The sequence below is a fragment of the Caenorhabditis remanei genome, chromosome V (genome assembly GCF_010183535.1).
Source record: "Caenorhabditis remanei strain PX506 chromosome V, whole genome shotgun sequence".
NCBI classification, from domain to species: domain Eukaryota; kingdom Metazoa; phylum Nematoda; class Chromadorea; order Rhabditida; family Rhabditidae; genus Caenorhabditis; species Caenorhabditis remanei.
Genome location: NC_071332.1, coordinates 16,309,814 through 16,321,242, shown reverse-complemented (window position 1 = coordinate 16,321,242; position 11,429 = coordinate 16,309,814). Strand labels below are relative to the sequence as shown.

The 11,429-nt window shown below is 45.2% G+C and overlaps 2 protein-coding genes and 1 pseudogene across 3 annotated transcripts; all 3 read left to right on the top strand.

The window, feature by feature from the left end:
* The first annotated feature begins 6,021 nt into the window (after positions 1 to 6,021).
* Positions 6,022 to 8,747, top strand: GCK72_020544 (annotated as a pseudogene). Its single transcript has 4 exons — positions 6,022 to 6,064; positions 7,172 to 7,267; positions 8,132 to 8,412; positions 8,460 to 8,747. Coding segments are annotated over exons 1-4 (708 nt in total).
* A 576-nt stretch (positions 8,748 to 9,323) lies between these two features.
* Positions 9,324 to 9,933, top strand: GCK72_020543 (uncharacterized protein; the record flags this gene model as incomplete). Its single annotated transcript, XM_003102558.2, has 2 exons — positions 9,324 to 9,560; positions 9,604 to 9,933. 2 exons carry the CDS (start codon positions 9,324 to 9,326, stop codon positions 9,931 to 9,933), a joined length of 567 nt encoding a protein of 188 aa, XP_003102606.2.
* Positions 9,934 to 10,641: 708 nt separating this feature from the next.
* GCK72_020542 (uncharacterized protein) lies at positions 10,642 to 11,429 on the top strand (the record flags this gene model as incomplete). Its single annotated transcript, XM_003102586.2, has 3 exons — positions 10,642 to 10,687; positions 10,740 to 10,894; positions 10,944 to 11,429. 3 exons carry the CDS (start codon positions 10,642 to 10,644, stop codon positions 11,427 to 11,429), a joined length of 687 nt encoding a protein of 228 aa, XP_003102634.2.

Genomic DNA, 11,429 nt, shown 5'->3' with positions numbered 1-11,429 from the left:
TAAAGTCGCCGGCTCAACACCGAAGAAATCGAAACCGTTGGAGGCGTTTTTTAAGAAGAAAAATTAACCATTTTTGTACAATAATTGATTATTTTTGCATAAATAAATTTTTTAACAATTTTCCAGAAAAAATCCGAAGAAAAATGACCCAGAAATCACAAAAATCAGACTTTTTCGTTTTAATTTTCGCTGATTTTTCTGGGATTTTTTTGAAATTTTGCACTTCTTTACATTCTTAAACCCCCAATTTCCATTTTTTTAACGGAAAATTTGCGAAAATCGATCAATTTTCAGCTTTTATCGCTGAAAATCTGTGAAGATGACGCCGTCGTCAAGTTTCGCACATTGACCGCATACACCGTCACGAAATAATGCGGACTTGCAAAAAGGCGCCAAAAAAACGAATTTGAAAAAATCGGCGAAAATTTTTGATTTTTTTCGTTTAAAAAAGCGCTATTTTACGGATTTTTGGTGAATTTTTTATTTAAAAGCTTAAATTTCACCTATCTCAACAGTTTTTTATTCATTTTTGCCATTAGAAGCTGAAATTTCGTTTGAAAATCTATTTGTCATCATTTTTTTCGTCAAATTCAATTTTCTGCGCATTTCTCAGTCGCTTCATGCAGATATCCTCCAGATTTCAGTAAAATCTCTTCGATTTTGAGCAAAAATAATCGATATTTTTCGAATTTTCCATTTTTTGAAAAATCTGAAATTTTTTTTGAATTTTCTAGTTGGAATTCATTGAATATTCTCTCGTTTCGAATTCTTATCACTCATTTACCGGGGTTCAAGCATATTTCGATTGAAAAAGCAACTGAATAAGGCAAACGCAATTTTTACAAAGTAGGCGGAGCTTAAACTGAATTTTCTGCTTAAAAACACGATTTTCATACTTAAAATCACTCTAACGTAAATATCCGACACTATTTGGCAAGTTGCAAATGCGCTCTATTGAACTCTAACAATAGGCGCGAGTTTTGAATTTTTTACTATAATTATAGAAATATAAAGCTAAAGTCCCCCAAGTTTTGTAACCAGTTGATACTGGGTCAGAATTTATGAATTTTCAGAAAAACACACCGAGAAAATACCGAAACGTTTAGTAGAAACTCGAATAAAGACACATAGTAGAAATCTGTCCTAAAATAGCAACACTGTGTGCTAAAATCTGTCCAAAGGCCTAAAAAGCAGAAAAAATCTTCCTAACTTATTGAAAAATTGAGAATTAATGTTTAAAAAATATCAACAAAACGATTTCGCCAGCATGGGTTCGATCCCTACACCTACTGACTACCGGCAGCGTGTGTCAGTCCCCTGGTCCCCGAATCAGGTCCCTGCCACACTCCAAACTAAAATGTAATTTATATTACTAAATTATTCTAATTTAGTTTATATTTATTACGTATTTTACTTTCATATAATTATCTCCCTTCTTCCCTGTCCCTTTAACCCCATTTCAGGCGGAAGTAATATTCCCAATTCAAGCCGCCGTCGTGTCTGCGTCTCTTCAGTCAAAGGCGCACGCTGTTTCCTCGTCGGGTCTCGCCGCGCCGCACATCCTCAACGACTGTGACCGTAATCGACCGACACCCTCACCTGGCCTAAAGCCATTAATTAAATTAGTCTTGTTTTTAGTTTTGTTCTTCTAACAATTCTCTCTTTTGTTGTTTGTTGTAGAAGTTGTTCGTGAGCCTCGCCGGCGTCTCTCTGGACACCCCTAAGCTTTAACAAGCTAGGAATCCCCAGAGCGACTCCTCGAATACCTCGCTTACTCCTTTTTTCTCCCTTTTCATGTAATTTCCGAAAGGAAATAATCGATCAGGTTTTTAATGCAGTCCCTCGCGGGTCATGCTTTTCCCCTGAATAAATCGGTTATTTAATACACGTGTTAACTGTACAGCGGGACACTTCCTTTTACCTCTGAACCACCTAAAACGGAAGTCTATTTTGGGCCATGTTCCCACCCCACTCGGCACATTACCGGCGGCCTTCTGGAGACAGAAGGGGTGGCCACATTTGGTGCATCTAGACCAGGTTGTATCCGCTCGGGCGGAAAATTTCGAGATTATCGATTTTTCCCCTCGACCGGACGAATCAGTCGGTTTGCCCATTTTTTGTCCGATAAAATCGATATTTTTCGATTTTAATGTACAGTTTTCACTTGTTTTCCCTCGGAAAATTAACGTGAACGGCGAAAAACTTCTTCGCAAACTTCATTTTCGGGTTTTTCGATGTTTTTCTCCCCGAAATTTTGCTTTCCTTTTTTGAATTTGGCGCCAATTTTGGCCCCACCTTTAAATTTGGAAGCAAGTTCGCTCTAGTGCGAAGCGCTGCGCCGCGTTGCGGCTTTAGGCCTTCCCACTTTTTGCGCAGAATTTCCGGGCGTTTCATCGTTTTTCTCGTTTCTCTCTCTTCTCCCTCGTGTTTCGTGATTTTTTCGCGAATTCCCGACGGAATTATTCGAGAAAGGCCTGAAATCGGTCAGATACTCGAGAAATTCGGCAATTTTCGCCAAGATTTCCGCCGATTGGCTGAAAAACTCTTTTCCCTCGGGAAAATCGAGATTTTTCGGTCTTTCCGCGCATTTCAACGCGAAATCGCCCAATTACCCTCGAATTCACCACGCCTCGTCATGGATTTCGACTCCTCGAGCTGCTTCACCGCGGTTTTTGCTGAAATTTGGCTGGAATTCGATCGGAACCCCCTCGCGTCGATTTCAACGGATGGTTCGGGCTTCCTTCACCTCGTTTGCTGCTTTTTCGTTCCACTTCCCTCGTTTCGACCCGTTATCCCTCATTTTTTCCGGATTTCGAGTGTTTCGAAACTTTTCGAAACATTTCGAAAATCCCGAAAAAATCGGACACCGGCAGAATCGATCAGAAGTTTCAATGGATCGCCTGCTGCGGCTTCCTCGTGTTTCGGACGCCTCGTTTGCTGATGTTTGGATCAACTTCCCTCGGTTTTTCGCCGGGATTCCCACCTTTTCCGGATTTCGAAATATTTCGTAATATTTCGAAAATCCCGAACGGGTCGGAACACCGGTGGAAATCGATCAGAAGTCTCGCTGATGGTTTCGGATGGCTCCCTCGTGTCGCGAATGCTTCGTTTTCTGTCTGTAAGTCGATTTTTTGTGATATTTTTGCCAGACCCCGAACTCTCTCGCGTAGCGGACACATTTTCGAATGTCTCCAATACCCGAACGAGTCGGGCGAGGCAAGATTGTTCAAAAATTCCTTCGGATGTCTACGTCAAGCTTCGCACACATGGGAAGCTGTCATTGGTGTTGGATGGCTCCCTCGTGCCGCGTGCTTCAGTCTTCGTCATTTCGTCAACTTCCCTCGTTTTTCGCCGGCTTCTGAATTCCCCCCGATTTCGAAACGTTTTCGAACCTCTTCGAATATCCCGGGCGAATCAGAACAGGCGGAGAGCGATCAGAAGTCTCGTGGATGGATTCTAGTGCATCGCTCACTTCGGATGTCGTCGTTTGGCTCCACTTCCCTCGTGTTTCTCACCGGATCTGGAATTCCTCGCGTCTTCGAAGCATTTTCGAATGTTTTCGAAGCCCCGACCGAGCCAGAAATGGTAGAAATTGAGGAGAAGTATCGTGGATGGTCGTGTTTGATGACGCTCGTGCTGGATTCGTGTTTTTTCTCTTGTGTCGCTTCTTCCTTCGGGCAGAAGCAACTTGGCTTCTTTTTTGTTTGTTCTTTAGTGCCTCGTTGGCGAAAGACGCTCTCACTTCTTGCTGTGTTTTAACACGGGCTTGCCCGTTTGCGGAAGTGATAGTTGATTTGGGAATTCTCCGACGCCTCAGGTTTTCTGATGCCGATTGGAGCTCTCGGAATCTCTTCGGAGAAGTCCTTGAGAGCTTCTATTCGGACCGGAAATCATAGTAGGCGTCCGATCAGTTCTCTTCAATCAGCGTGAGTGTCTTCCTCGCTTACCAGCCGCTTTAGATAATAACAATTAAGAGTCAAGGTCCCTTCATGCCAGCTTGCTGGATCGGAGGGAGCCTCTTGCGGGTTCATTGTGTCACTTGGAGGTTACATACGTAAGCTTTATTGATTTATCCCCTCCTCGTCCGAACATTCTCGGGATTCGGATTAATTCGAAGCCCTCGAGAGTTCCGATAGGACCGGCGATCAATAATTCGCTTCCGTATCGATAATCTGCAATCGATGCTTTGGATTCAAGACATTCTCCGGAAGTTTAAAGCAATCAGAAGCTCCTGCGGGGCCGCCGAAAGGTAGCTCCGTGGTTTAGATTTTGAGAGCTTGAGCGGAAGGAGAATGTAAACGAAAACTGGGGGTCCCTGGTTTCGAGCATGGTTGTATTCGGCGACTCCTTTGTTGGTTTATCGATCTGCTTGCCCTCTCCGGAGCTCGAGTAGTATCGATTGCCAGTCCTCTGATTGCGCGATCAGCAGTTTTTACTGCATGCGATCCCGTTCGTGAGGCGAAGGATATCCCCGACATCGATATTGTCCTCCAGACCTCGGGTCGGCTGATGCTAGTTTCGGTACTTTTCTATTCTAATCGGAATCGTTCTGATTTGTTGAATAGTATGATTCTGATGCAGAGCAGGCGAGCCCCCTGGTGTGAAGCTTGTGTTGCTTCCGAGTATAGTTTGATGCTCATGCATACTCGTTAGTGATCGGTATCAGGGATGCCAGGCAAGAGACCGCATACTGCCATGTGTTGGAGTCGCTGTTGGCCTCAGGTGCTCCATCTTTGTATCGATTAGGAACTGTAACCCCAGTGTATCTCCGTCTCCCTTTGGGATTCCGACATACATTTGACTACAGTACCCCTCGACTGTTTGCGACACGGCGCAGGTGCATACCTGTCTCGTACTCCGCCTCCTCGAGTTAACGAGTCTCCATGAGATGTTCATTTAAGGTTCGGCCTATCCTCTCGCCTTATCGTCCTCGGATGATTCGGCAGTCGTTTGAGAGTGAGCGAAGCAAAACCTGCTATATGAGGGGCAACTCAAGGCTCAGAATTTCATAAGTCGTAGTAGATAGCGTAGCGATACGTTTGAGGCGACCTTTTACTGCTAATCTTAGAGCCCGAGCGGGAATAAGCGATATTTCCTAATCGGTTCCTCGAGACACAAGCGGTTCTAGTTGATTGCGATGGTGTTAATGCGAGCCTCGGCGATTTGATCTCCCCCGATTATTTCGGGTCTTTCGAATCCCCGTCACCTCGATAACACACCTCTTAAGTCTACTAGTGGTATCCTCGAACCCGTCCCTCGCTTTCAGACTCCTCTGATAAAGAGTGGATTACAGTCGATCGATTGTTGATCGTCCCCCAGCTCCGTATCAGGATTCTGGAGGGTTAAGACTGATGCCTAAAATCAAAAACTTTGAACGCATGCGTTTCATAGTGAGTAGATTCGAGGGCGATCGAGCAGTCGGTACCCTTTGTTCCCTGACCGGATATGGACGATGGGTCAATAGTCTTGATTGATTGGTCTTATCTCTTTAACTAAGTGAGTCGCTACTATCGCAGAAAAACTGAGTAATTTCACACACTGTCTTCTGGGAATAGATATATTCTCATGGGTTGATGAATCCTCGCCTTTGCCCCGCTATCCGACAGCCGCTTTCTTTAAGCGCCTGGATTTGCCGGTCAGAGCCGAACGAATCTCCTCTACGAGAAATGCTTAGTGCTAGCGAGTCATCCGTTTCGTGATAACGCTGCGCTCTCTTTCCGTTCTTCTATTCTCCGTACTAGTATGGATGAGATCGAAGCACCGCGAGGGACCGCACCCGTATCAATTGTAATTCGGAGAGCTAAGCATTAAGTGGGTTCCAGTTCGTTCTGATCTGATCGAATCGGCTGAATTTCGTATCGAGCGGAAGCTCTTTTGAGCATCCTTCCTCGGATACATGCGTTTTGATTTTCAACCGAATCCATCATCGTTAGTTCGAAAACTGACCTATCTACCAGAAGACTTAGTTGAGGTGCTGTATTCGAAAGGCCTCAGCGACCGACATATTCAGTAGTATGTAAATACGAGCTGAAATAGTCAAACCGGTTATTTCGGGTCGTAAGGTCACTCCCCTCGCAGCAGGTCGCAAGACTCGCGCTTGCGGATCGTCCTGAAGACTAATGGAGTAGGCCGTATTGGTTTGAGACGATATCTTTCGTTTACCGATTCTGGCTCAAGTATCTGAGGAGGACACTCCCTATGGAGCATCCTCTGGCCCCCCGGAGCGTATTGATTATGTTTCGGGAGGATTCTAGTACGAGTCTGGTTTAGAGACGACCATAGGCGATCTGGTGCATTTTCTCTCCGGAGCCCTCCCTCGTTAGTGATGGACGCTTACTTCCTGCTGTGTTTTAACACGGGCTTGCCCGTTTGCGGAAGTGATGGTGTCTCCTCGCTTATCGAGCGAGATTCTTCGGATCGGCGATGCACTCGGATCCTCTGGCCCCCCGGAGCGTGAATTCTAGGATTCACTGCTCCACGGTGCCATTGACTATGATAGTTTTTAACCAGATCTAGTGCTATCGGATAATTTTTGCTAAGAAAACGTAGATGATGTATGGAACCAGAGTTTCGGCTCCAGATCCTAGATATTCTATCATTCTTAACGCGGAACTCTGAGTATCTTACGAAAGATGAGGAGTACCGAGTGTAGTTCGGGCAAAATTAGTATACCTCCCCTCTTCGTGAGCGGAACGTAGAAGGTTTCCCCTAATTGCAACGGAATTCTTGAAGCGTTAATTTCGTTTGAAATCCGCTGTCCCGTCTGGGATTTGGAGTATTCTAGACCGTTTTTCGCAGAGTATGTCTCGTCACGTCACGTGGCTTTGTGTCGTTTAGACACAATAGTGATTGAGAAATCTCCTCCGAAATCTGAAGATTGTTTACAATCGTTGTCGAAAATACTTCCGGTCTTGAATTCCACTCGAGAAACACATCTGGATGAGAGAAAGAGCATAAACTAAGTGGTGTACTAGTCTGCGGTATAGGCGGATAAGAGCGAGCCGCCGGAGTTATGCTAGTAGGACAGTCGGGAGAGATGAGTATCGAAGTTGCTCTGATTCTATCAGAGCATTTAGCGTAGCTAGATATCATATTTGGTGCTTTATGCATCGGATTTGGTGATTCTATGCAGCGCATTTGATATTCATTTCATTAGTTTGGTGCTCAAATCTACTCCACCTACTCCTCTCGTCTCTAGATTTGTGGTGCGAACGCCGACTGAAACTCTTCTCACTCGCCTCCATCGAATCTTCGATCGAGCAGTTTGGTATGTAGTCTTCCTCGTGTGTGGATGAGAGTGGCTATTTCGAATAGTGATTCGTAATCTACCCTTCAAGTGTAATTCCGTCCGCTCACCCTCGAATCCCTCAGTAGTTATTAGTAGTCGTTTTTGGACTACGGATCCTCTCTGTCATTCAAGTCTTCGTTTCGTTTCTGCGTGATTCGGCGATAGACTGTCAGTGTACTCCTCGGTGCAGCGACTCTTAAGCGGATCGTTAGATTAACGGGCCGGCCGCCTGGCAAGCGGAGGGCCTTATTAGGCTAGCGATACCTCGACTCCACCACGATCTACACGGATAGTCACTCCCCGAGTCATACTTAAACTCGATGAGAATGATAGACGTTTAAGAGAGACCGTATTCCAGCTAATGATTACACTATACTCCAGACAAACTACATCACGGAATCTGTCATGATTCCGAAGCCTCTTGTTTTTTGCTTCCCTAGTATCGGTCCCGATCGATATGAAGTTAGCTTTCGTTGAGCTTTGAGATGGTTTAGTATCGTGTTGCGGCGAAACTTCTCGCGTAGAGCTCTAGTCAGTGATGTCTGAGAAGGTGACTCCTTCGACTGATGTCGTTAACTATCTCTCGTCATCTCGAACCTCGGCGCTTTGCATTTCGCAAGTTTTTCTTTTCTAGGAATTCGCATTTAGTTTTCTCTTATCTGCCTCCGTGATTTTTTCTTGTACTCGTATCTCCCAGAGTCAGTTGAGTCATATTTATTATGCTTCAGCTATCACTCGCGATCTACGATGTCGGGAAAGGGATCTCGTCCGCCTTCGGACAATAGAAACCCCTCGGAGCCTTCGGAGGGTAAGACTAACCGAACACCTAGAAAGAAATTGCAGATGATGGTGTTTTAGATCAGCTTCTGACGCGTATTGAGTTCGACCTTCTGGTGTCCGGTCAGAATGCATTGATGCATTCGTTTCATTACTTTGCCGACACGCTCCGAAACATGACTCCGAAATTCGATAGAATGTACGAGATGTTCCGCAGCAAGTTCAGCAATGATGTTGACCCGACAGTCTGTAAGCTCGCACCTCCACGCCTCGGTGACCCTTATCATGGAATCACGCAATTCGAGAAGGACCTTCGCAAACAGCGAAAACACTTTTTGGCCTGCACGGTACCATAAGCTGATTTAGATATCCCAGCATCACCAAAATGTTTCAGAGAATCGCAAGATTATTTGAGAAAGTCCTCGGAGACGTTCGCAAGGGACGTTTAGACAGCCACCTCGTGGATCGTTGTATCAGCAAATTTGCGTCTGAACATTGTGGTGAATCCTCGGATTCGTCTGACTCTTCTGACGACTCGGATGCCGGAGAATCTGATTCAGATAACCCGCCGTCTTCGTCCGATGATGAGAAAGATGATTCGGATGACAACGCCTTCGGGAACCTCGAATTCTCAGGTTATCTTGAAGAAATCGATTACTTCCCAGTAGGCCAAGCCAACTGAATCCCCCTGGTTGACTAAATTTCTGTTATTTCCCCTCGTTGTTAGCTCATCTGAATCTCTGTTGACGTTGACCTCGAATCCAATTGACTTTCTCTCGCTGGACATTTTCCATCTTCACGCGTTCAACGACATCTACAATCGGCCTAATTGCCTCGTCTAATCTCACAGTTTTGGTTTTTGATGTGCTTAATAGGTTTTCAATAAACTCGTTCCTCGAACCAGTCTACGGTCAATTTGTTCCGCATTCAAATTTATCTGGTTTCTACCAGCCCTTATTGTGATTGATATGATGATAATATTAGCCCCATTTAGAATTCCGAGAACAATCGAATGAGTCAGTCGAAGCTTCGAATGATAATGAAATCGTAGTGAAGGACGCCCCACCCGCGCTTCAGTCTGGGAACGTCGCCTCTAGAGTCTCTCTTAGACTATAACTAAGTCACTTTTATGCTACCCTCGTAATAAATCGTTGACGTCATGTGTTCTCTAGCCATTTTTCAAGTGAATTGTCGCTATTCAGAGCTATTTTGTCATTGATTAGTTACAGGAAGTGTAATTTTCAGTTGCCTCCAGAATATGACTGGGTCAAACGGTGTGGACTTTGGCTTTCCTGCGATCGGGTTCACTTTGAATTCGATAAAGTCGCACGGAGTTCCGTATCTCTCGGTTCGGGTTGATTATGATCCGCTTAACTTCGAATCCATTACGGAAGACGCAATTAAGTGGTATCAGTGGATCGATGATAAATTCGTGTTCTATCACGAACATCCTCCTCGACCTCCCCCAGAGTGCTCCGCCGAACCACATTCTCACGTGAGAAATTTCCGTTAGACTCACCCATGGTTCTGTATTTTAGGATGGATTTTTCGTGAAGGTCGAATTCGCGACTTGGCATCGGAATTCGGTTCCAGTCGAACATCCGCGTTGCAACTGTGATCCGTGGTACGATGACCCTCTGTACGATCACTCAGATCCGCCAGAATGTCAAGCCCTCGCATTCGCAGCTGTAATTGCCGATGGACTTCGAGCAGGGAAAAATATGGAGGATATTAAAATCGAGCCGCACCTCTTTGAGCTGCCCTCGACTACTCGTATCCGTACCTATTGGCCCTCGGGACCGACCCGCGCTGAGACTCTGTCCGAGATGTCGACTCTGAGAAGAGCTTTTTCAACCTGGAATCTCTAAGGACCCGTTTATCGGATTCCCTCGATCGTTCTACTAACTACTTGTACGTTTTTAGCACCATCGATTACTGATTTTAGGAAGAATATAGGCACTTCGTTCAAGAAAGATAACCATGAGGCCAGAATTACGAAATTTGATAGTTTTTTGAAGTACGCATACTTTTAAAGTAACTTTATACGAGCCAGCAGGCAGCTGACGCACTTCGCGTGTTACCTATTGCGCACTTCCGGTGTAGTCGTTTTTAACATGAGCAAGACTCATTTATACCGGTTGTGTTTCAGGTTCCTCGTTCAAATTATCGTATTTTCTCACCTCGATGCTATGTTTTATTGAATTTTGCTCCCCGAAAACTCCGTTGGACCGGAACTCTTTCGTGAAGTAATGAAGAGAAGATGGTAACGCCCCCCGTGATTTCTTTCCGTTGTTATGAAAGTTTTTCAGAAGCAACTGCCGATGCTAAATAGCGTTTCGTCATCGCCGGAACGAATTTCCTCGGAAATTCGTGTAAAGAAGTCACAAATCATTTTGAAAAATTGTTTTTTGGTGTGATAAAAGTTCCCCCGAAAATGCCCCCTTGTGTGTTCATTGATCCCTAGCGTGATTTTTTACGTTCATATCTTTGTTCTGTTCGCTTTACATAACGGGACGTTTTTGCGGCTAATTTTTATTACAGCAAAAGGCTAATTCTGAGTGAATCGTTACGAGCGAATGGACATCAAGCAGAATCCCTCGGATTGGAAAGATGCGGACCCTCGTCAGAGTATCCAAATCGATCAAATCCTAGCGATAAACCTTGATATTTCCAGCGTATCGTTCCCTCGCTGAAATCCCTCGCTATGCGAAGCCGATTAAGAAAAGTGTCAGTTTCATGGATATCTCGGAACCCAATTTCACTCGCTTTCGAGCTGTAGAGTCATATGGCCCACGTAATTATGAATTCAGACGCCTCGAGGAATCGACGGTTAGCCAGAAAAGCAGACAATTTTATCTAATGATGCCTCTAGTTTCAGATTTCTACAGCCCCCGCGATGATTGAAGTCGTAGTTCGAGCGTATCAATTCGTGTCACACTCCCGAGTGTGGTCAACGTGGATTCTGGTTGAAGTAGAGTCTCAGCGCGAACATGCTGTTCGGGCTTTCGAGTTGAATGGAGAATTCTTTCTCCAGAAGACTCCGGAGGCTCTTGGTGTACGTCCTTTTCGAAGCACGGGTCCTTCAGAACAGTGGGCGGCGCTGCATTCCGCAATCGTTGATTACGTGGATGTTACCGCCCCCCGCCCTCGCTACTCCACTTCAAGATTATCCTCGATGAGACTAATCCGTGAAAACGAATCAGTCTGCGGATGTCTACCCTCGCTATCACATCAGGACTCGAACGGCCTATCGGAATTCTGTAAAACCCGTCAAATCGCCCAAAAAGCGATGTTGCAGCTGCATCACAAGTTACAATCGAGATCCCTCGATTCGATCTTGTCACTCAAATGGAGATTCCCGTAA